The sequence below is a fragment of the Pongo abelii genome, chromosome 9, assembly GCF_028885655.2.
Source record: "Pongo abelii isolate AG06213 chromosome 9, NHGRI_mPonAbe1-v2.0_pri, whole genome shotgun sequence".
NCBI classification, from domain to species: Eukaryota; Metazoa; Chordata; class Mammalia; order Primates; family Hominidae; genus Pongo; species Pongo abelii.
In genome coordinates, this window is record NC_071994.2 from 1,076,145 (window position 1) to 1,100,666 (window position 24,522).

Sequence of the window (24,522 nt, forward strand, 5' to 3'; positions counted from 1 at the left end):
GCCAGAGCTTGGGGGGGCCCTTGGAAACTGGGCTCTACCCAGCAGACACACCCATCTCCGCCTGCCACCGGCCACTGGCCAGCCCGCAGTGAGCACCCACTGTTTACTTGGGTGAGGGGGAACCATAGGCCCCGCCCTGCCCACCCACGTGAAGCACGGGGCCGGAGCCAGCTCTGGGGCTACAAAAGGCTCCTGTCACCTCGGGTCCCTCCTCAGAGGCTGCCGAGGGACAGGGCACTCTTCCCCGCCGTCCACACGATGAGTGTTGGCCGGAGGAAGCTGGCCCTGCTCTGGGCCCTGGCTGTCGCTCTGGCCTGCACCCGGCACACAGGTACGGCTCAGCCCCTGGCCGCTCTACTGGTCCTGGGTGGTGCGGTACTGAGTGGGCCTCGGGCAGCTCAGTCTTTGCCCTGGGTTCCGGGCAGGCTGCATGTGCCATGAACGGCTCCCAGCAGCATAGCCCCTGCCTGTGGCCTGGCCGCCAACGAGCAGTTTCCCCTCGTGGGGTTGGGAAGGGATCTCTGGGCTTCCGGGACCTCTGAGGCTGGACCATTCCCTGAGGCAGGGAAGTAGGAGCTCAGGTCTCCGGCTTTCCCTCCCGGCCTGGATCCCTGCACCTGTCCCCAGAAGCCGACAGCACCTGGCCCACAGTATCTCCAGCTGCTCATGGCCCCTGCTGGGCCTGGTCAGGGCATCAGCCCCAGGCACCTGCCCTTGCACACCCCACATGTGCCCAGTTCGCCAGCTCACGTTCCCTGTCTGGGCCTCGATGGGGATCTCCCTGGGGGAGGGTCTCAGCCTCTGAGCTGGGATGTGATGGTGAGGTCCACAGGGGAACTGTTTCACCCCCGGCCTGAGGCTGAGAGGGTGATGGGGGAGGCTCCAGGTCCTGTGGTCTGGACTGCCCCTTGCTGGGCCAGCAGGTCCCTTCTTCTGCTTCTGAGGGACACCTGGGCCCAGGTCTGCTGGTGACCATGTGCCCCCATGGGGTAATGCCTGGGGTTGGAGGGGGGTGGGCGCTCCTGGGCTCCTGGAACAGCAGGGCAGGGACCTCAGCACTGCTGAGACTGCCACATGGCCCACCCAGGTCCCTCGCCCAGCTCTGTCCCCAGCCTCTGGCCCTCTGCCAGGCAGTCTCAGAGCAAGAAGAACCCTCTCCCGGTGTCTCCGTGCCACCCTCCGCTAGGCAGTGGCCTTGTCGGACTCTGCCCCGCCGTCCCTCGTCTGTACCACCCTCATCTCAGAAGCAGGAATTCTGTCCCGGGGCTGCTCCCAGGAGAGGGCGGGGCTGGGGCTGGGGCCTGCAGGGGCTCAGAAGGTGGGGGCAGGCCTGGGCCGGGACTGGATAAGTGAAGCTCAGGCCGTCATCTCCGTCTCCCGCACTGGGCTTGCAGATGCTAACGCCCCCTGCGCCCGCTGACGGATTTGATGCAGTGGGCCCCACTGGGGCGAGAGGGTGTGAGGGCGAGGGAGGTCTCCCAGCCTGGCCTGAGGACCCCTACGCCAGTTGCGGGAACTGGAAAGCTGGGGCTGGGGTGCAGGCGAATCACAGCTTTCCCCAAGACCCCTCTCTGCAGGGTCCTGGGCTGGGCCAGGCGCCCCTCCCACCATGCTGGGGCTGTGCGGGGCTGTGCGGGGCTGTGCGGGGCTGTGCGGGGCTGTGCGGGGCTGTGCGGGGCTGTGCGGGGCTGTGCGGGGCTGGGGTCCGGTCCCACCCTACTGGCTCTGTGCAGGGCTGTGCTGGGCTGTGGTCTGGTCCCAGCATGCTGGTTCTGTGACGGGCTGTGCGGGGCTGGGGTCTGGTCCCACCATGCTGGTTCTGTGCAGGGCTGTGCGGGGCTGTGCGAGGCTGGGGTCTGGTCCCATCATGCTGGTTCTGTGCAGGGCTGTGCGGGGCTGGGCCGGGCTGAAATCTGCTGACATTCTGCACGTTGGCACAGTCTCTATGGACCCTGGAGATCAGCCTCCTGCAGGGTCTACTGCTTGTAGGGAGGCAGGGTCCTCCAGGTGGTCTTGGGGCCGACCCCTCCCATGCCTTTGACTGCTCCAGCCCCTCAGTGGGATCACTGTACTGGACAGGGGTCCCGAGCGTGGGAGCATGGAGGCCAGGGCCTGGCACGCTCGGCAGTGAGTGGGAATGAATAGATGGGGATGCCAGATCGGGGCGAAGGGTCCTGACGCCACCAGCTCCATGGGGCCAGGCTGAGGGGATGCTCCTGGAGGGTCTGGGCTCAGACTTCCGACTCACATGGACAGAGGCCTCCTAGGACCCCCCAACCCAGCACAGAGAGAGCCCTCGCCACGGGCCACCCCCACGCACTGTGGCCTCCCGTCTCTCTGGTGTCCGTGCTGCATCTATGGCTGCAACCTGAGCCCCCTCAGCCACCCTGAATCTGGGCTCAGCCCCCTCCTCTTTCTGCAGGCCATGCCCAGGATGGCTCCTCCGAATCCAGCTACGAGCACCACCCTGCTCTCTCTCCTATCGCCCGGGGGCCCGGTGGTGAGTCTGAGCGTCTGGCCCCCACCCTAAGCCTGTCAGATTCCACCCTCCACTGCGTGGCACGGCCCCCAGGGCCACTGGTCTTAGGGTGGCTCCCCAGCGGACCACTGCTGAGGACCAAACCTGGGGGGACAGGAGGACACCCCCACGTCCATGGCCCTGCTCGGTCACACTACCTGCCTCTCCTTGGGCCAGCCCCCTGCAGCTCTCAGGCTCTGAAGGAGCTGCAGGGCGGGACAGACTGGCTGTACCCATGTCCCGTGGGAGCCGGTCACCCTCCGGGGATCTGGAGCTGGGTCCTGCCTCGGTATCCCCCCCGTTCACCTCCTGACGCTTCAGCAACACGGGCATCTCCCTTGGCGCCAGCCGTCCCCGTGTGGCTCATGCTAGTGGGAGCCCCTGGAGGCCTGGCAGCCCTGGCAGAGGCGGGGCAGGCGAGGGCAGCCAGGGCAGGGGGCTTTGGTCAAACTCTCAGATTGCATTTCTCCAAATCGGGCCAGACATGCCTAATCTCAGCACCTAAGAGATTGTCTTGAGCCGCTGATGCAGACTCAGGTTCTGAGGCCCCACAGGCATGTGAGAGCTGGCAGCCCCTGGGGGCTTCTACCTGGTGACAGCCGGGAGGAATTAGAAAGTCACCAAACGCAGGGTGTGTGGCCACAGGCACACAACGTGCAGATGGTGGGTGGGTGGGAGGGGGCCCAACACGCAGCAGAATCCAGAGTCGGCTTTGGAGCCAGGAGCCAGGACCTGCTGACTCTGGAACGTCTCCTCTGGCTGCGGAGCCCCCGCCCCACATGGGGCCGTGCGTGCATCCTACCAGCCCCTGTCTCCGCAGGGGTCCCACTCCGTGGGGTGACTGTCTTCCCATCTCTGAGGACCATTCCTGTGGTACGAGGTGAGTGGAGCCCGGATGCCTGGGTGGGGAAGGGGCATAGCTTTGCTGAGCTCCCCGCTCAGGCCTGGAGGTGCCGGGTGGAGAGGGGCCCCAGCTTTCTGGGTGGCCACTGGGTCGGTATTGGAGCCAGAGGGCCCAGCATCTCCCTGCACACGTTTCTGGGACTTCCCAGACGCAGGAAGGACCCCTGGGTGCCGCATCCAGGGCAGCAGCACCTCCTGCAGGACCCTGGGGAGGGGCAGAGGTACAGGGCAGGGGCAGGGGGTGCAGGGCGAGGACGAGGGCGATGCCCCCAAATGCCATGCTGCTTCCACTGCAGCCTCCAACCCGGCGCACAACGGGCGGGTGTGCAGCACCTGGGGCAACTTCCACTACAAGACCTTCGACGGTGACGTCTTCCGCTTCCCCGGCCTCTGCAACTACGTGTTCTCTGAGCACTGCGGCGCCGCCTACGAGGATTTCAACATCCAGCTACGCCGCAGCCAGGAGTCGGCGGTCCCCACGCTGAGCAGGGTCCTTATGAAGGTGGACGGCGTGGTCATCCAGCTGACCAAGGGCTCCGTCCTGGTCAACGGCCGCCCGTGAGTCTGGGCTCTGGGATGGTGGAGGCCACGCGGTGTGTGGGGTGGCATTTCCGGGTGGTCACGGGGCTTCGCGGTCCTGGGAGGGATGTGGACTTCTCAGGAAGCCCCTGAGAGTGGAGCTGGACATGGGCCCTACCTTGTCACCCGAGTGGCCCACCTGCCCCTCCTGGGGTCCCCAGGCTCTTATTCTGCCCCTTCCTAGCTCCTCGTGACCCCAGAGCTCCAGAGGTCAATGTCCCCATCCCAGATGCGACTTCACAGTCACGATGACCGTGTCACATTTGCGACCACAGGCATCTGCCCTGCCTGGGGTCTCTCCTCACTGTGCTCCCAGCCCCTCAGCCCTGCCTTCCTCCGCAGGGTCCTGCTGCCCTTCAGCCAGTCTAGGGTCCTCATTCAGCAGAGCAGCAGCTACACCAAGGTGGAGGCCAGGCTGGGCCTTGTCCTCATGTGGAACCACGATGACAGCCTGCTGGTGAGGCTGGGTGGGGGTGTCCCAGTGTGCAAGTCCAGCCCTCGAGGGCTGGCCTGCTCCCACAGCCTCTCCAGAGAGGGTAGAAGGTGCCCTGGGCCCAGTCAGGGTCAGACTCCACCTCACACAGCAGGCAAGAACAGGTGCCCAGACACCAATGGTGTCCCGGGGTCTGTGTCCCCAGGATGGAGACTGCTTTCGGGGGTGTCTCTTCTGTGGACCTCGGCCCCTCCTTGGAAATCTCAGGCTCGAGCCTCATCTGTCCATCTGCCCCTGGTGGGAATGGGTGTGTGATGTCTCTCCCATTGCAGCTGGAGCTGGACACCAAATACGCCAACAAGACCTGTGGGCTCTGTGGGGATTTCAACGGGATGCCCGTGGTCAGCGAGCTCCTCTCCCACAGTAAGGCCCCACGGCGCCATCAGCCCCTTCTTCAGTGTCCCCTGGGGGCTCAGTGTTGAGCCTCCGACACTCTGGGCACACCCTCTGACACTCCGGGCACACACATGCACAGATGCACGGATGCAGCTGCCCTCCCTCCCAGCACAGCACACATGTGCACACACGCGATCCCGCAACCCTGGCCTGTCTCAGGGGTGCAGGCGGGGAGCAAATTGCCCATTGCGCCCCTTGCTCTGTGTGGCTGCTCTGGGTGGCGACCCCTGACCACATGCCCTCTCCTGAAATGACAGACCTGCCTCCTTCTTGATCTTTGAGTCTCTGCCACCAGGCAGTGGCCTTGCAAATGTGACCTGCACCAGCCAGGGCCCCACTCCCCGCCTCCCCCTGCCAGGCCCATGAAGCCCCATACAAGCTCCGAGTACGGGGTGTCCCTCTGTGGGGAACTGAGTCTGCCTGGGTGTCCAGCAGCCCTTGGCGAGGCAGGCCCAGCGCTGGGTTGGCTGGGTTCTGTGGACTGGGAGGTGCTCAGGCTCCAGCCAGCCTGGCAGGAGAAGACCAGGGTCCTGGGTCAGTTGAAGCTTCAGCTGGTGGCACCCTGTGGCCCGGACACCAACCTCCTGGGCTGTTTCTCCCCATCATTCCAGACCCCCTGAGGGTCCCAGCAGCATGCATGGGGTGGCCAAGCGGGTGCAGTCAGGACAACTCAGGCATCTGGAGGGAGCAGGAGCCACCGATGGCCCTTCAAACCCCACCCCAGGGACCCGGCCCTGGGGGCTCTGCTGCTCGGGTGCTGGGCTGACAGGTACCGGGACCTGCAGGCAGAGTCTGCCTCTGTGCTTCCCGCAGACACCAAGCTGACACCCATGGAATTCGGGAACCTGCAGAAGATGGACGACCCCACGGAGCAGTGTCAGGACCCTGTCCCTGAACCCCCGAGGAACTGCTCCACTGGCTTTGTAAGGCTTGGAGGGAACAGAGGGCCTGGCAGGTTGAGCAGGAGAGGTTGTGAGCCTGGGAACCGGTCCAGATCCCCCACCGAGGACTCAGACGGGCTGTGGCCTTTGTCCTAGGGCATCTGCGAGGAGCTCCTGCATGGCCAGCTGTTCTCTGGCTGCGTGGCCCTGGTGGATGTCGGCAGCTACCTGGAGGCCTGCAGGCAAGAACTCTGCTTCTGTGAAGACACGGACCTGCTCAGCTGCGTCTGCCACACCCTCGCCGAGTACTCCCGGCAGTGCGCCCATGCAGGGGGGCTGCCCCAGGACTGGCGGGGCCCTGATCTCTGCCGTGAGTGTCCCGGCCCCCTGTCCCCCAACCCCTCTGGCAGGGAGGGCAGGGGCGGGCGGATGTGAGCCGTCTCTCTGCCTCCCACAGCCCAGAAGTGCCCCAACAACATGCAGTACCACGAGTGCCGCTCCCCCTGCGCAGACACCTGCTCCAACCAGGAGCACTCCCGGGCCTGCGAGGACCACTGTGTGGCCGGCTGCTTCTGCCCTGAGGGTGAGGCTCCCCCGCCCCTGGGAAACACAGGTGCACCCCAGGAACTAGAAGGCTGTGCTCCCATGGCCAAGCCTCGAAAGAAGGACCCCAGTCCTAGTGTCCCAGGCCCCTGAGGCTGGGTGAGGACCCTGTCCTGGGCCCCCGAGGCTGGCTGAGGCCCCTGGCCCAAGGTGTCCCAGGCGTCTGAAGCTGGCTGAGGCCCCTGTCCTGGCCCCTTGAGGCTGGCTGAGGACCCTGTCCTGGGCCCCTGAGGCTGGCTGAGGACCCTGTCTTAGGCCCCCTGAGGCTGGCTGAGGCCCCTGGCCCAAGGTGTCCCAGGCCCCTGAGGCTAGGTGAGGACCCTGTCCTGGGCCCCTGAGGCTGGCTGAGGATCCTGTCTTGGGCCCCTGAGGCTGGCTGAGGCTCCTGTCCTGGCCCCTTGAGGCTGGCTGAAGCCCCTGGCCCAAGGTGTCCCAGGCCCCTGAGGCTGGGTGAGGATCCTGTCCTGGGCCCCTGAGGCTGGCTGAGGCCCCTGGCCCAAGGTGTCCCAGACCTCTGAGGCTGGGTGAGGATCCTGTCCTGGGCCCCTGAGGCTGGCTGATGCCCCTGGCTTGAGGTGTCCCGGTCCCCTGAGGCTGGCTGAGGCCCCTGTCCTGGCCCCCTGAGGCTGGCTGAGGTCCCTGTCCCGGGCCCCTGGGGCTGGCTGAGGCCCCAGCTTGCTGTAGGGCCGCCGTGTTGTTCCCCTGCAACACCCACTGCGTGGACACAGCAGGCGCCCATCATAGGCCTGCCTGACCCCTGCAGGGACGGTGCTTGACGACGTCGGCCAGACCGGCTGTGTCCCTGTGTCAAAGTGTGCCTGCGTCTACAACGGGGCTGCCTATGCCCCAGGGGCCACCTACTCCACAGACTGCGCCAACTGGTAGGTCCCGGCCCCCCTCCAGGTCCCCAGGATGTGCTATGGGACGGACCCGATGGGGGCTGTGACCCAGGCCGGCAGGCGCCCTCGTCTGGGCTGCGGTGTAGGCAGGCCTGGGTGAGACCGGGTCAGCCTCCTGATGCGGAGGCTAGAGGCTGGTCTCCTGGGGCCGGCACCCACGTGGCACCATCTCTTGTTCTCAGCACCTGCTCTGGAGGCCGGTGGAGCTGCCAGGAGGTTCCGTGCCCGGGTACCTGCTCTGTGCTTGGAGGTGCCCACTTCTCCACGTTTGACGAGAGGCAATACACGGTGCACGGGGACTGCAGCTATGTGTTGACCAAGGTACGGCCTGGCTGCCTGGGGTGCTCGCCGGACAGAGGGGGCCCACGGCCAGCCTCCCACAGGCTCCCCCAGCTCGGTTGCATGTCACTGCTGCCCCTGGGGTGACCGTTGGGGGTCCCTGATGGTGAGATCTCAAGGAAGCACTCCAGCTCCCCAGCGCTAGTCCTCATAGGACCATGAAGGCTGCAGATCAGAGCCGCCAGCACCCACCCAGCACTGGGCCCCACCCAGCACTGGGCCCTCTGCACCTTGGGCTGTTTATTTAACAGACTTTACTCTTGAGAATAGTTTTAGGTTTACAAAGAAATTGAGCACAAAGCACTCCTGCCCCAACACACAGTCTCCCGGATGAGACCCTGCACCCAACACAGTCTCCCCCGATGAGACCCTGCACCCAACACAGTCTCTCCACAATGAGACCCTGTAACCAACACATAGTCTCTCCCAGATGAGACCCTGCACCTAACACACAGTCTCTCCCAGGTGAGACCCTGCACCTAACACAGTCTCCCTTGGATGAAACCCAGCACCAAATGACACAGTCTCCCTGAGATAAGACCCAGCACCCAATACACAGTCTCTACCAGATGAGACCCTGCACCTAACACACAGTCTCCCCAAGATGAGACCCTGCACTGGGGTGGAGGCTGCACTGGCACCCTCACCTCCTAGGTCATGGTTGACATCGGGGCCCCTCGTGGTGGTGAAATTCCACAGGTTAGGACGGATGTGCAGTGTCTTGTTCCTGCCAGGCAGTTTCACGCAGACGGCTCCACTGCCCTGAAACCCCTTGGAGCTCCTCACCCCTCTCTCGCCCAGCCTCTGGCAGCTGCTGGCATTTGCACCTTCCGAGTGCTGTCTTTCCCAGAGGGTCCTGTAGTTGGCGTTGCAGAGTGTGGCCTCCCCAGGGTGCATGCAGATTTCTCTGTGTGCCTGGGTGTCCACACCTGGGGCCCTCCTAGCACACCTCCCTCTCGGGGACTGGGATGGTGGAGTGGGGGTTTCTAGTGAGGGAGAGGAGCACAGCCGGGTGGAGGGGCAGGGCCAGGCGGGCTGGGCGTTGGGTGGAGCGTGAGGATCCCTGGTGTGTCCTGTTCCACAGCCCTGTGACAGCAGTGCCTTCACTGTACTGGCTGAGCTGCGCAGGTGTGGGCTGACGGACAGCGAGACCTGCCTGAAGAGCGTGACACTGAGCCTGGACGGGGCGCAGACGGTGAGTGGAGCCTGGCAAGGCAAACCCCGGGAAGGGGGAAGGGGCCTGTCTCTTCTGCAAGTCACCTCTGCCCAAGCCCTTCATCCCTGGCGTGAACAGCGAGAGGCGGGGACCCTCCGGCAACACTGGCTGTGTCCACTACTTATGGGTCCATGTGACTGTCCCTAAAGGGACCAGATCAGGGCCGGGCCGCCCGGGCCGCCATACCTGGCCCGAGGGGCCCCAGGAAGGAGGGACTGGGCGCATCTGCGGCCAGCATGGCTTCTCCACTGAAGTCAATTTATTTTTAGTTAATAACTTTGGTTTTTACTAAAGAATAAAAGGCATGGTCCTCACAGAAAATTCAGAAAATCAGGGTAAGCACAAGGCCACCTTGTAGGACCCACAGCCGCAGGGAAAGGCCTCCCAGGCACCTGCAGGCGCATTTCACAGCCTCTGCGGGGCTGAGGTGCCGCAAGCCTGCCCCGCGCTCACACATCTGTCTGGTTGTCCTCAGGTGGTGGTGATCAAGGCCAGTGGGGAAGTGTTCCTGAATCAGATCTACACCCAGCTGCCCATCTCTGCAGGTGAGGTGGCGGCCTCTTCCCCATCCCGGGGCTGCCTGGGGTCCCGCCCCACATCCCCCCAGCAAAACCCTTGTCCTTTGTGTCCCCAGCCAACGTCACCATCTTCAGACCCTCAACCTTCTTCATCATCGCCCAGACCAGCCTGGGCCTGCAGCTGAACCTGCAGCTGGTGCCCACCATGCAGCTGTTCATGCGGCTGGCGCCCAAACTCCGCGGGCAGACCTGCGGTAAGAGGGCTGCCTTCTGGGCCTGGAGCCCACCCACTCTGGCCGGGGCACATGGTCCTCAACCTGCCTAACCCGCCCCAGGTCTCTGTGGGAACTTCAACAGCATCCAGGCCGATGACTTCCGGACCCTCAGTGGGGTGGTGGAGGCCACAGCTGCGGCTTTCTTCAACACCTTCAAGACCCAGGCCGCCTGCCCCAACATCAGGAACAGCTTTGAGGATCCCTGCTCCCTGAGCGTGGAGAATGGTACATGTGTCCACGGCTCGCCTCTGTGCTGGCCGCCTGGCGCTGGTTCACCCGCTTCTATTTGGCGCTTCAGGCAGCGAGGCCAGCCCTGCGTGTGCCTGTGAGCCGGGTGGCGTGGCTCACGAAGGGGCCCAAGGACAGGCTCATGGTGGGCGCCTACCCAAGCTTATGTGGAGCTTCAGGAATGTGGGGCATCTGCTTCAGGGTCAAAGAAAGGGTGCAAGTCTCTGTTGGTCAACATCGGCCCTGACCGCCTACCCCTGCACAGCGTGGGGTGGTGGGGACGTGGGGAATGGATTCACCCACTCACCCACTCACCCGCCCATTCACCCATTCACTCACTCGCCCACTCACCCACCCATTCACCCACTCACCCACTCACTCACCCACTCACCCACTCACTCACCCACTCACCCATTCACCCACTCACCCACTCACCCATTCACTCACTCACCCACTCACCCACTCAATACTCACTCACCCACTCACCCATTCACCCACTCACCTACTCACTCACTCACTCATCCACTCACTCACTCACTCACTCAGTCATTCACTTCGCCTTCAGAGCTTGGGCGCCAGCCATGGGGAGGTGGGACCCCATCTTGCTGGTTCTGGCCTCCTTCCTGCAGCCTGGGAAGCCAGGGTTCAGTGAGCCCAGTGGAGGGGCCAGAAGGGCCTTGGTTTGTCTGTCCACAGTGGTGGTCACTAGCGTCCCTGGAAGGTGGCACTGTGAGAGGCTGTGAGGGGCTGGGTGGGACATGCAGGAAATGAGAGAAGCCTCGGCTCTGGATGTCGTACCCTGCATTTGGGGGAGCTTTCCCTAGGGGAGGGCGCCACACCACCTGGGCTGAGTGTGTAGCAGGATGAAGGGCCCAACGTCAGACTGCCCAGAGAAGCTGGCACCCCAAACCCCACACCAGAGGCCAAGGTGGGTGGGATGAGTGTGCTGCCTGATCCTAATCCTAACCCTATCCCTCCTCTGTCCACAGAGAAGTATGCTCAGCACTGGTGCTCGCAGCTGACCGACGCCGACGGCCCCTTCAGCCACTGCCATGCTGCTGTGAAGCCGGGCACCTACTACTCGGTAACATCTGCCGCCTCCTGGCCCAGTTGGGCTCTAGCCACTGAGCCTCACAGCTGCCTCCAGGAGGGCTGGGAGGGCACTGGGGGGCTCAGCAGGCAGGACTAACCTTTCTAGGCTGTGATGGGCACCAGGGGCTGGAAACCAGTCTGTCTGTCCAGCTCCATTCCCCACATCCCCACCCACCCATTCACTCATTCACACATTCACCACTCACCCACACACTCACCCATTCACCTACTCACTCACCCGTTCACCCATTCACTCTCCTACTCACTCACCCATTCACCCATTTACCCACTCACTCATTCACTCACTCACCCACTCATCCACCCATTCACCCATTCACTCACCCATTCACCCATTCACCCACCCATTCACCCATTCGCCCCCCCACTCACTCACCGATTCACCCATTTACCCACTCATCCATTTGCTCACTCACCCACTCACCCATTCACTCACTCACCCTCTCACCCACCCATTCACCCACTCACTCACCCTTTCACCCATTCACTTACCCATTCACTCACTCATTCACTTACTTACTCACTCACTCACCCACTCACTCTTTCACTCACTCACTCACTCATTCATTCACTCGTTTCTTCACTGACTCATTCACTCATTTACTCACTCACTAATTCCTTCACCTACTCATCTACTTACTCATTCACTCATCCGCTCACTCATTTACTCACTCATTCACGAATTTCTTCATTTACTCATTTACTCACTCACTAATTCCTTCACTTATTCATTCACTCACTCACTCATCCACTCACTCATCCACTCACTCACTCATTCACTCACTCACTCATCCACTCACTCACTCATTCCCTCATTCATTCCTTCACTCACTCATTCACTCATTTACTCACTCACTAATTCCTTCACCTACTCATTCATTCACCCACTCATCCACTCACTCACTCACTCATCCACTCACTCACTCATCCACTCACTCACTCATTCCCTCATTCATTCCTTCACTCACTCATTCACTCATTTACTCACTCACTAATTCCTTCACCTACTCATTCATTCACCCACTCATCCACTCACTCACTCACTCATCCACTCACTCACTCATCCACTCACTCGCTCATTCCCTCATTCATTCCTTCACTCACTCGTTCACTCATTTACTGACTCACTAATTCCTTCACCTACTCATTCATCCACTCACTCACCCACTCACTCATCCACTCACTCACTCACTCATCCACTCACTCACTCATCCACTCACTCACTCATTCCCTCATTCATTCCTTCACTCACTCATTCACTCATTTACTCACTCACTAATTCCTTCACCTACTCATTCATTCACCCACTCATCCACTCACTCACTCACTCATCCACTCACTCACTCATCCACTCACTCGCTCATTCCCTCATTCATTCCTTCACTCACTCGTTCACTCATTTACTGACTCACTAATTCCTTCACCTACTCATTCATCCACTCACTCACCCACTCACTCATCCACTCACTCATTCATCCATTCATTACTCATCCACTCACTTCCTCATCCACTCACTGATTCCCTCATTCATTCCTTCACTCATTCATTCACTCATTTACTCACTAATTCCTTCACCTACTCATTCACTCACTCATTCATCCACTCATTCACTCACTCACTCATCCACTCACTCACTCATCCACTCACTCACTCATCCACTCACTCACTTATTCCCTCATTCATTCCTTCACTCATTTGTTAACCATGTTTATGGCGTTTTTCTTGCACCTCCATCCCTACACTAGGCCCAGGGGCTAAACTTCAGGGGTTTGTTGCCCACCTGGACCCAGGGGCCAAATGGGAATTAGGCCAAGGCTGAGCTGATGCACTGTGTCTGAGGCAAGCTGGGCATGGCTGGACCTGTTGGGTCACAGAGATGAAGGACCTGGTCCTCCCAGTAACCCCTGCTCTGCACAGTGGTTCTGCTCCATGACATGCCAAGCAATTTTGCTGAGGGGATGGGATGCCTGTGAGGACTCACAGAGGGGTCCTGGAGGCAGGAAGACCTGGGATGGGAGGACCCTGGCTGCTGGATGTGTGGCCTGCAGGGTGTGGGGGGCCACCAGGTGTGGGCTGGGGTCTCTGATGCCCCGATGACCCCCTTCCCCGCAGAACTGCCTGTTTGACACCTGCAACTGTGAGCGGAGCGAGGACTGCCTGTGTGCTGCGCTGTCCTCCTATGTGCACGCCTGTGCCGCCAAGGGCGTGCAGCTCAGTGGCTGGAGGGACGGCGTCTGCAGTGAGTGCCCGCCAAGCCCAGCCCCTTTCCTTCGCTGGGTGGTCGCGGGTCTTGGGGTGCCCCCAGTGTGCACAGGTGCTCTAAGGGCCCCCGTCCTGTGTGCTGGGCTTGAGGGCAAGGAGCGCCCAGATCAGTGCGGCCTTGGACCCGGCCGAGGAGGGGAGGGGAGGGTAGCCGAGAGGGCTGGGCTCACTCACGGCTGGCTGCCCACCGCCAGGCTGTGTGTCCTGAGAATCCCCTCTTCCTGGCATCCCACAGCGAAGCCCATGACCACTTGCCCCAAGTCGATGACCTACCACTACCACGTCAGCACCTGCCAGCCCACCTGCCGCTCCCTGAGCGAGGGGGACATCACCTGCAGTGTTGGCTTCATCCCCGTGGATGGCTGCATCTGTCCCGAGGGCACCTTCCTGGACGACACGGGCAAGTGTGTGCAGGCCAGCAACTGTCCCTGCTACCACAGGGGCTCCATGATCCCCAATGGGGAGTCAGTGCACGACAGCGGGGCTGTCTGGTAAGAGCTCCCGTTGTGGACTGGGGGGTCCCTGGCGCCTCCTGGCCTAGGGTGAGGCTCTGACCACCATCTCCTCACAGCACCTGCACACAAGGGAAGCTGAGCTGCATCGGAGGCCAAGCCCCCACCCCAGGTGAGTGCCAGAAAGGAGGCACTGTGGCCCCCAGCCTCCTCATCTCCATAAGAAATCCTGAAAAATGGCTTCAGGGTTAGCCCCACCACAAGTCAACGGGGCTGGTGGCTGTCGATCAGCTGCTCAGTGTCAGGCATGATTTGTGCCCTCTAGGCAGCAAGGGGGAAGAAAGGAGGGTGTGGGCGCACACATGACACTCACACCCACTCATGCCCACTCATGCACATGCTCACACACCCACTCAGGCACATGCACACACACACATTCATGCACACACTCTCACACTCATGCACACACACTCACATCCACTTATGCAACACTCACACGCCCACTCATACACACGCACTCACACCCACTCATGCACACACTCATACTCATGCACACGCTCACACACCCATTCATGCACACACTCATACTCATGCACACGCTCACACACCCACTCATGCACACACTCATACTCATGCACACGCACTCACACCCACTTATGCAATGCTCACACACCCACTCATGCACATGCACTCACACCCACTCATGCACATGCACCCACTCATGCACAAGCACATGGCACAGACACATCCTCCCTGAACATGGTTGAGGCACCGCAGCAGCCTGTGGCTGGGCCCCCTGACGGCCCCTCCCTCCCCAGTGTGTGCTGCGCCCATGGTGTTCTTTGACTGCCGCAACGCCACGCCCGGGGATGCAGGGGCCGGCTGTCAGAAGAGCTGCCACACCCTGGACATGACCTGTGTAAGCCCCTGAGGACTCCCCAATGACAGATCCTCCATCCGCCCCTGCCTGCTAAGGGTGCCTGCCCCCAGGGTGGGCAGCGGTGAGCCTCCGACACATGAGGGCATGGGCTGCCCCACGTCCCGGAGGACAGCTGCCCACGTGCTCCCAGACTCCCTGGTCCTGTGGTCCCTCCACTGTGGTGCGGGTGAGCTGTCCCTGGGAGGACCTGGCAGACCCCGTGCCCTGCCCCATCACTCAGTGATGTCTGCTGGCCCTGCAGTACAGCCCCCAGTGTCTGCCTGGCTGCGTGTGCCCCGACGGGCTGGTGGCGGACGGCGAGGGTGGCTGCATCACTGTGGAGGACTGCCCCTGCGTGCACAACGAGGCCAGCTACCGGGCCGGCCAGACCATCCGGGTGGGCTGCAACACCTGGTATGCGGGGGGCTCAAAGCCCATGGGGGGTGTCAGGCCCAGGATACCAGAGGCCCTCCTTAAAGACGGGTGAGCCCCCAGCACAGGGGTCCCGGGAAAACGCAGGGCACAGACTCAGGGCTGGACGCCACCAGCAGCCCCAGCCAGGGAGGCCCAGTGGGTGCGTGTCTATGGTGCCAGGTCCCCCCGGGGGTAGGAAGGCTGCACCCAGCCAGGCAGGCACCCTGTGTGTGCTCTAGCCTGACCCCCAGATGTCTCCCAGCACCTGTGACAGCAGGATGTGGCGGTGCACAGATGACCCCTGCCTGGCCACCTGTGCCGTGTACGGGGACGGCCACTACCTCACCTTCGACGGGCAGAGCTACAGCTTCAACGGAGACTGCGAGTACACGCTGGTGCAGGTGAGCTGGCGCGTTTGGGGTCCTCACGGTGGCCCCCATGGCCCACAGCTGCTCACTGCCTCTGCCTCTCTGCGGCTGCCCCAGGGTGCACACAGGTTGTCCCCGCCTCATCCTCCTTGCGGGAAGAGGGCAGGGCCTGCCTGGTCCTTGATGGCCTCTGCTTCCCCAGAACCACTGTGGTGGGAAAGACAGCGCCCAGGAGTCCTTCCGTGTCGTCACCGAGAACGTCCCCTGTGGCACCACAGGGACCACCTGCTCCAAGGCCATCAAGATCTTCCTGGGGGTGAGCAAGGCTGAGCGGTCGCGTGCCGTCCGGGAGGCTCCCATGGCAGCGTCTGGCCAGGTGGGCTGGGGTTCTTGCCGGGGTCCCTGAGCGACCTCTTGCCATGCAGGGCTCCGAGCTGAAGCTGAACCACGGGAAGGTAGAGGTAATCGGGACGGACGAGAGCCAGGAGGTGCCATACACCGTCCGGCAGATGGGCATCTACCTGGTGGTGGACACCAACATCGGCCTGGTGCTGCTGTGGGACAAGAAGACCAGCATCTTCATCAACCTCAGCCCCGAGTTCAAGGTGAGACCACACCCCTCGTCCAGGCCAGGGCCGGCTGGAAACCTGGAGGTGGGGTGCGCAGAACAGGTGGGCAGAGACAAGAGGCACAGAGACACAGAGAGAAACACAGAGATGAAAGTGGGGTGGGAAGTTGGGGGGACGGAGCCTTGGCAAGGGCAGCGGGTCAGGAGACTCCTTGGCTGGGTGTCAGTGTTCTGGGGCCAGAGCAAAGACCCGCACCCTGGCGGATTTGCCTGCAGCCTGGACACTGGAAGTCCAGCAGGGCATCCACAGGGGCGAGCTCTTTCAGAAGGTTCTGGGGGCTCCTTTTGGCCCCTTGCATCTGCCGGGGACCCCAGCGCTCCTTGGCTGTGGCCACATCACTTGGATCGCTGCCCCGTCTTCATGCAGCCTCCTCCCTGTGACTGGGTCTAAGTTTCCCTCTTTTATAAGGACACCAGGCATTGGATTCAGGACCCACTCATTACCTCAATCTGCAAGACCCCATCTCCCAGTGAGGTGCCATGCACAGGCGCCGGGGTCAGGACTTAGGCGGATCCTTCGAGGCCACATCAGCTCCTTTTTCTCCAGGAGGGGCTTGCGTCTGGCCTCGGCCCTCGGTGCTCAGCTCCACTGCCCGGGGCCTCCCCAGGTGTAGCTGGAGGTGGGAAGGAGGAAGCAGCACCTGTGGTCGCTGTTGGCCAGCTGGGTGGGGGGAGGCGGCCACGGGCCAGGGGGGCTCTGGCCTTCTAGGTTTGCTGCACCCACCTCCACCTCTCCCGGTGCCTCTGCAGGGCAGGGTCTGCGGCCTGTGCGGGAACTTCGACGACAATGCCGTCAATGACTTTGCCACGCGGAGCCGGTCCGTGGTGGGGGACGTGCTGGAGTTCGGGAACAGCTGGAAGCTCTCCCCCTCCTGCCCAGACGCCCTGGCGCCCAAGGACCCCTGCAGGGCCAACCCCTTCCGCAAGTCTTGGGCCCAGAAACAGTGCAGCATCCTCCACGGCCCCACCTTCGCCGCCTGCCACGCACACGTATGCTGGCCGGGGGGCATTTCTCTGGGCCCAAGGGGGTCATGGTGACCCAAGGAGGCCCCAGAAGGGAGAAGGGAATGGGGGCTGGGGGACAGCTGCCAACCAAGGGTGTGGGCTGCTGGGACTGGCGCTGGTGTGGGCTCGCCTAGAGGGGCTGGGCTTCCAGCTCTGACACCTGTCAGCTGTGGTTTCGGGTCCCTGGGGGGTGTTAACCCCAAGGGCTGCCGAGGAAGCCCCGGGCCCTGTGGATATCCAGATGGGCCCAGCCGGCCACCTGGGGATGGGCATTCACCCTCCCTGAGCTCCACTGGAACTCGGCCCCAGTCAATGTGCTACCATGGGCCCAGTCCCCAAGAGCCCATGGGGTAGGTGGGGGGGGTCCCTGGAACCTGAAGCCCCGTCTCCCTCAGGTGGAGCCGGCCAGGTACTACGAGGCCTGTGTGAACGATGCGTGTGCCTGCGACTCAGGGGGTGACTGCGAGTGTTTCTGCACGGCCGTGGCCGCCTATGCCCAGGCCTGCCATGAAGTGGGCCTGTGTGTGTCCTGGCGGACCCCGAGCATCTGCCGTGAGTGCCAGTGGGTGCCCGGGGCAGAACAGGAAGTGCCAGCAGGGTGTCGCTGATTCGTGGGGGTGGGGAGGTGGGGAAGGTTTCCAAATAAACAGAAACACCTGGGCCCAGAGAGGAGGGCGTGGCTGACGGAGGGGTCCCCAGCATGGTAGAACGTTCTGGGCAGAGGGGTCAGCAGAGCTGTCCAGCTCTAGAGAGGAGGGCGTGGCTGACGGAGGGGTTGCTGGCATGGTAGAACTTTCTGGGCAGAGGGGTCAGCAGAGCTGCCCAGCTTTAGCCCACACAGAGCCTTGCCGGGAACGGGCACTGCTGGAGCTGCTCTGACTGGAGACCCCACTCTGGTGGCAGCCTGTGTGGCACCCTGATGACTGGGGGGTCCCCATCTTGCAATGGCTGGGAGGTGCAGGGGAGGGAAGCGGCTTTAGAGTGGCCCTGGGGTGCGGGGCCTCTCCGAGTGAGTGCCTGGGGCCCCACCGAGCCCTCCCTTCCTCCCTGCAGCTCTGTTCTGCGACTACTACAACCCCAAAGGCCAGTGCGAGTGGCACTACCAGCCCTGCGGGGCGCCCTGCCTGCGCACCTGCAGGAACCCGCGTGGAGACTGCCTGCGGGACGTCCGGGGCCTAGAAGGTGGGCTGGGGCCGGCCGGGAGGGGTGGCCTGGGCTCCGCCGCCTGTGGCCTTCTCCTGGTCCCTCGAGGAGCCTCTGTGGCCCCAGCTTCCAGCACATTCTGGTGCTATCCGCGAGGCCCACTGCTTGGGGGCTGGGAGGAGCCCTCTGGAGCGAGGCAGACGACGCTCGGTCTGGTTGTGACTCTGGCCTCTCTGGCCCGCAGGCTGCTACCCCAAGTGCCCACCAGAGGCTCCCATCTTTGATGAGGACAAAATGCAGTGTGTGGCCACCTGCCCGACCCCGCCTCTGCCACCACGGTGCCACGTCCATGGGAAGTCCTACCGGCCAGGTGCAGTGGTGCCCTCGGACAAGAACTGCCAGTCCTGGTGAGTCGTTTGGCGGGAGGAATGTGGAGCCTGCAGCATGCAGGGGAATTTGGCCACAGCCTGGGCTTTGGGTGGGGCTGGGAGCGGCAGGGCTGGGGACCTCCCCGTTACTGGAGTTGAAGCTGTGGGTCCTGTCCTGGCCCAGGCATCTGTGACATAAGCTTCTCAGGGGCCGGCACCCCCATGTCCTGAGTCCCAGAGGCGGGACTGGGTGTAGGGCTCCTCTGGGCAGAAAACCAGCACAACCTCTGGGGAGCAGGCTCTAGGGGCTCAGGGGGCAGCAGCAGGAAGCTGGGCTGAGATGGAGCCCCAAGTTCCCCGTTAAAATCACCCCTGGAAAGTAATGGCTCCACTCTGGCACCCACCTCCCCTGGCCCCCGACTGGAGGGGCCCCACGAGGGAGGGACCTTGGGCTGACCCTGGAGAGACAACTGCTGGGACCCAGGTGGGGCCAGCCTCCTGTCCCCCAGTCCGGGGGTACAATGCAGTGCCCAGGGAACTCCACCCCTGTCGGAGCTGCTCCCTGCCCGCCGTTGGTAGCATGGGATGCCCGTGGAAAGCACACGGCCACCCCCATGCATCGGCCTGCCCTTCTTCCTTGTCTCTAGCCTCTGTACCGAGCGTGGCGTGGAGTGCACCTACAAAGCTGAGGGTGAGCGGCTGGCAGCCCCTGGGGCTGGGGTCCGGGGGTCTCTGTCTGCGCCCAGCCTCTGATGGGCCTGGCCCCTCTGTCCCCACAGCCTGTGTCTGTACCTACAATGGACAGCGCTTCCACTCAGGGGACGTCATCTACCACACGACGGACGGCACGGGTGGCTGCATCTCCGCCCGCTGCGGGGCCAACGGCACCATTGAGAGGAGGGTCTACCCCTGCAGCCCCACCACCCCTGTCCCCCCAACCACCTTCTCCTTCTCCACACCCCCGCTCGGTAAGGCAAATGCGGCCGAGGAGCCCCAGGGTGAGCCCCTCCCACTGCCCGGCACAGCTGCCTTTGCTGGATGCTGAGGTCACAGCAGCTCTGGGCGTGGGTGGCAGCCCCTGAGGATCAAGAAGGGACCAAGGAGCAGGGAGTCGGGCTCGGGGATGACCTGCTGTTTCCCTGCCAGCCACCTGCAGTGGGGAGGGCCTGGCCTCCAAGTCACCCTGGCAGGCCTGGCGTCCAAGTCCTGCCCTCAGCAGCCCCCGGGGCCTGACCTCATGGGGGTGTCGGGGGTCTGGCAGCCAAGGCTGACCCCAGGGATGCACAGCTGTCACTTGCCTCACACTGCTCAGGGCTCAGGTACCCCCATGTCCTCGCCCTCTCCTGGGGGATGTCTCAGGGCCCCAAGGCATCATCTGAGCTTCTCTGAGAGTAGAAAGCTCTGGAATTCTAGTGTTCTGGGGCACAGATATGTGGACCCTGCTCAGGGCATGGCCTGGGAGCCACTTCCCTAAAACTCAGTCAGTTCGCCTGGCTCTTCAGCACCTGTGCCGCTCATGTGGGTTCTGAGCAGGGATCGTGGGTGGGGACAGGCAGATAGACCCGCTGGCGCAGCTCCAGACCGCTGACAGGGCGCAGGGAGGGGCGGGGGCGGCCCCCAAGTGCCGGCCTCTCATGCTCAGCTGCCTTCTCTTCTGCCCACAGTCGTGAGCTCCACGCACGCCCCCAGCCCTGGCCCGAGCAGCGCGCACACAGGCCCTCCGAGCAGCGCCTGGCCCACCACAGCAGGCACGTCTCCCAGGACGAGGCCGCCCACAGCCTCTGCCTCGCTGCCGCCGGTCTGCGGGGAAAAGTGCCTGTGGTCGCCATGGATGGACGTCAGCCGCCCTGGACGGGGCACGGACAGCGGTGACTTCGACACACTGGAGAACCTCCGCGCCCATGGGTACCGGGTGTGCGAATCACCCAGGTCGGTGGAATGCCGAGCCGAGGACGCCCCCGGCGTGCCGCTCCAAGTCCTGGGGCAGCGTGTGCAGTGCAGCCCGGACGTGGGGCTGACCTGTCATAATAGGGAGCAGGCATCGGGGCTCTGCTACAACTACCAGATCAGGGTCCTGTGCTGCACGCCCCTAGCCTGCTCCACCTCTAGCAGTCCAGCCCAGACCACTCCTCCAACAACCTCCAAGACCACTGAAACTCGGGCCTCAGGCTCCTCAGCCCCCAGCAGCACATCTGGCCCCGTGGCTCTCTCTACAGCCAGGACAACACCTGCCCCAGGTACCGCTACGTCTGTCAAAAAAACTTTCTCAACTCCCAGCCCTCTGCCAGTGCTGGCAACATCAACATCATCCATGTCGACCACGGCCCCGGGGACCCCCGTGGTCTCCAGCAAGCCCACCCCCACCGAGCCCAGCACATCCTCCTGCCTACAGGAGCTTTGCACCTGGACCGAGTGGATCGACGGCAGCTACCCTGCTCCCGGAATAAATGGCGGAGATTTTGACACATTTCAAAATTTGAGAGATGAAGGATACACATTCTGTGAAAGTCCTCGCAGCGTGCAGTGCCGGGCAGAGAGCTTCCCCAACACACCGCTGGCAGACCTGGGGCAGGACATCATCTGCAGCCGCACGGAGGGGCTGATTTGCCTGAACAAGAACCAGCTCCCACCTATCTGCTACAACTATGAGATCCGCATCCAGTGTTGCGAGACGGTGAACGTGTGCAGAGACATCACCAGACCGCCGAAGACCGTCGCAACGACACGGCCGACTCCACACCCAACCAGAGCTCAGACCCAGACCACCTTCACCACACACGTGCCCTCGGCCTCCACAGAGCAACCCACAGCCACCTCCAGGGGTGGGTCCACAGCAACCAGCGTCACACAGGGCACCCACACCAGACCAGTCACTAGAGACTGTCATCCCCGGTGCACCTGGACAAAGTGGTTCGATGTGGACTTCCCGTCTCCTGGACCCCACGGCGGGGACAAGGAAACCTACAACAACATCATCAGGAGTGGGGAAAAAATCTGCCGCCGACCGGAGGAGATCACCAGGCTCCAGTGCCGAGCCAAGAGCCACCCAGAGGTGAGAATTGAACACCTGGGCCAGGTGGTGCAGTGCAGACGCGAAGAGGGCCTGGTGTGCCGGAACCAGGATCAGCAGGGACCCTTCAAGATGTGCCTCAACTACGAGGTGCGCGTGCTCTGCTGTGAGACCCCCAAACGCTGCCCCGTGACCTCCACACCTGGCTCCACCTCTAGCAGTCCAGCCCAGACCACTCCTCCAACAACCTCCAAGACCACTGAAACTCGGGCCTCAGCCTCCTCGGCCCCCAGCAGCACATCTGGCTCCGTGGCTCTCTCTACAGCCAGGACAACACCTGCCCCAGGTACCGCTACGTCTGTCAAAAAAACTTTCTCAACTCCCAGCCCTCCGCCAGTGCCGGCAACATCAACATCATCCATGTCGACCACGGCCCCGGGGACCCCTGTGGTCTCCAGCAAGCCCACCCCCACCGAGCCCAGCACATCCTCCTGCCTACAGGAGCTTTGCACCTGGACCGAGTGGATCGACGGCAGCTACCCTGCTCCCGGAATAAATGGCGGAGATTTTGACACATTTCAAAATTTGAGAGATGAAGGATACACATTCTGTGAAAGTCCTCGCAGCGTGCAGTGCCGGGCAGAGAGCTTCCCCAACATACCACTGGCAGACCTGGGGCAGGACATCATCTGCAGCCGCACGGAGGGGCTGATTTGCCTGAACAAGAACCAGCTCCCACCCATCTGCTACAACTATGAGATCCGCATCCAGTGTTGCGAGACAGTGAACGTGTGCAGAGACATCACCAGACCGCCGAAGACCGTCGCAACGACACGGCCGACTCCACACCCAACCAGAGCTCAGACCCAGACCACCTTCACCACACACATGCCCTCGGCCTCCACAGAGCAACCCACAGCCACCTCCAGGGGTGGGTCCACAGCAACCAGCGTCACACAGGGCACCCACACCAGACCAGTCACTAGAGACTGTCATCCCCGGTGCACCTGGACAAAGTGGTTCGACGTGGACTTCCCGTCTCCCGGACCCCACGGCGGGGACAAGGAAACCTACAACAACATCATCAGGAGTGGGGAAAAAATCTGCCGCCGACCGGAGGAGATCACCAGGCTCCAGTGCCGAGCCGAGAGCCACCCGGAGGTGAGCATCGAACACCTGGGCCAGGTGGTGCAGTGCAGACGCGAAGAGGGCCTGGTGTGCCGGAACCAGGATCAGCAGGGACCCTTCAAGATGTGCCTCAACTACGAGGTGCGCGTGCTCTGCTGTGAGACCCCCAAACGCTGCCCCGTGACCTCCACACCTGTGACAGCTCCTAGCACCCCAAGTGGGCGAGCCACCAGCCCAAATCAGAGCACCTCCTCTTGGCAGAAATCCAGGACAACCACTTTGGTGACAACCAGCACAACCTCCACTCCACAGACCAGTACAACCTATGCCCATACAACCAGCACAACCTCTGCTCCTACAGCCAGAACAACCTCTGCTCCTACAACCAGCATAACCTCTGTCCTAACAACCAGCACAATCTCTGGTCCTGAAACTACTCCAAGCCCTGTTCCTACCACCAGCACAACCTCTGCTTCTACAACCAGCACAACCTTTGGTCCCGGAACTCCTCCCAGCCCTGTTCCTACCACCAGCACAATCTCTGCTGCTACAACAAGCACAATCTCTGCTCCTACAACGAGCACAACTTCTGGTCCTGGAACTACTCGCAGCCCTGTTCCCACCACCAGTGCAATCTCTGCTCCTACAACCAGCACAACCTCTGCTCCTACAACCAGCACAAACTCTGCCCCTACAACCAGCACAACCTCTGCCACTACAACCAGCAGAATCTCTGGTCCTGAAACTACTCCTAGCCCTGTTCCTACCACCAGCACAACCTCTGCTTCTACAATCAGCACAACATCTGGTCCTGGAACTACTCCCAGCCCTGTTCCTACCACCAGCACAACCTCTGCTGGTACAGCAAGCACAATCTCTGCTCCTACAACGAGCACAACTTCTGGTTCTGGAACTACTCCCAGCCTTGTTCCTACCACCAGCACTACCTCTGCCCCTACAACCAGCACAACCTCAGCTCCTACAATCAGCACAACCTCTGCTCCTACAACCAGCACAACCTCTGCTACTACAACCAGCACAACCTCTACCCCTACAAGCAGCACAACCTCCACTCCACAGACCAGCACAACCTCGGCTCCTACAACCAGCACAACTTCTGGTCCTGGAACTACCCCAAGCCCTGTTCCCACCACCAGCACAACCTCTGCCCATACAACAAGAACAACTTCTGCTCCTAAGAGCAGCACAACCTCTGCCGGTACAACCAGCACAACCTCTGGTCTTGAAACTACTCCCAGCCCTGTTCCTACCACCAGCACAACCTCTTCTCCTATAACCAGCACAACCTCTGCTCCTACAACCAGCACAACCTCTGCTCCTACAACCAGCACAACCTCTGCTCCTACAACCAGCACAACCTCTAGTGCTGGAACTACTCCCAGCCTTGTTCCTACCACCAGCACAACCTCTCCTCCTACAACCAGTACCAGCTCTGCTCCTACAAGCAGCACAAACTCTAGTCCTGGAACTACTCCCAGCCCTGTTCCCACCACTAGCACAACCTCTGCTCCTACAACTAGCACAACCTCTGTCCCTATAAGCAGCACAATATCTGCCACTACAACCAGCAGAATCTCTGGTCCTGAAACTACTCCCAGTCCTGTTCCTACCACCAGCACAACTTCTGCTTCTACAACTAGCATAACCTCTGGTCCTGGAACTACTCCCAGCCCTGTTTCTACCACCAGCACAACCTCTGCTTCTACAACCAGTACAATCTCTGTTCCTACAACCAGCACAACATCTGGTCCTGGAACTACTCCCAGCCCTGTTCCTACCACCAGCACAACCTCTGCTTCTACCACCAGCACAACCTCTGCTTCTACAACCAGCACAACCTCTGCCC

General features: G+C 62.0%; 1 protein-coding gene across 1 annotated transcript in view; it reads left to right on the plus strand.

Annotated features, from left to right (window-relative positions):
- The first annotated feature begins 258 nt into the window (after window positions 1-258).
- Window positions 259-24,522, plus strand: part of MUC5AC (mucin 5AC, oligomeric mucus/gel-forming) — a 45,199-nt gene continuing 20,935 nt past the window's right edge. Inside the window, exons 1-32 of the mRNA XM_054524087.1 lie at window positions 259-331; window positions 2,423-2,500; window positions 3,339-3,398; window positions 3,718-3,979; window positions 4,343-4,457; window positions 4,766-4,856; window positions 5,703-5,812; window positions 5,927-6,140; window positions 6,228-6,353; window positions 7,137-7,254; window positions 7,455-7,593; window positions 8,696-8,806; window positions 9,303-9,372; window positions 9,462-9,599; window positions 9,681-9,845; window positions 10,838-10,932; window positions 13,071-13,197; window positions 13,456-13,711; window positions 13,792-13,844; window positions 14,491-14,591; window positions 14,854-15,005; window positions 15,268-15,406; window positions 15,576-15,689; window positions 15,799-15,978; window positions 16,752-16,991; window positions 17,402-17,558; window positions 18,060-18,188; window positions 18,394-18,556; window positions 19,165-19,208; window positions 19,297-19,485; window positions 20,182-23,134; window positions 23,735-23,992. Coding sequence (XP_054380062.1) covers window positions 259-331; window positions 2,423-2,500; window positions 3,339-3,398; window positions 3,718-3,979; window positions 4,343-4,457; window positions 4,766-4,856; window positions 5,703-5,812; window positions 5,927-6,140; window positions 6,228-6,353; window positions 7,137-7,254; window positions 7,455-7,593; window positions 8,696-8,806; window positions 9,303-9,372; window positions 9,462-9,599; window positions 9,681-9,845; window positions 10,838-10,932; window positions 13,071-13,197; window positions 13,456-13,711; window positions 13,792-13,844; window positions 14,491-14,591; window positions 14,854-15,005; window positions 15,268-15,406; window positions 15,576-15,689; window positions 15,799-15,978; window positions 16,752-16,991; window positions 17,402-17,558; window positions 18,060-18,188; window positions 18,394-18,556; window positions 19,165-19,208; window positions 19,297-19,485; window positions 20,182-23,134; window positions 23,735-23,992 — 7,220 coding nt within the window. The remainder of the gene's footprint in view (window positions 332-2,422; window positions 2,501-3,338; window positions 3,399-3,717; window positions 3,980-4,342; window positions 4,458-4,765; window positions 4,857-5,702; window positions 5,813-5,926; window positions 6,141-6,227; window positions 6,354-7,136; window positions 7,255-7,454; window positions 7,594-8,695; window positions 8,807-9,302; window positions 9,373-9,461; window positions 9,600-9,680; window positions 9,846-10,837; window positions 10,933-13,070; window positions 13,198-13,455; window positions 13,712-13,791; window positions 13,845-14,490; window positions 14,592-14,853; window positions 15,006-15,267; window positions 15,407-15,575; window positions 15,690-15,798; window positions 15,979-16,751; window positions 16,992-17,401; window positions 17,559-18,059; window positions 18,189-18,393; window positions 18,557-19,164; window positions 19,209-19,296; window positions 19,486-20,181; window positions 23,135-23,734; window positions 23,993-24,522) is intronic.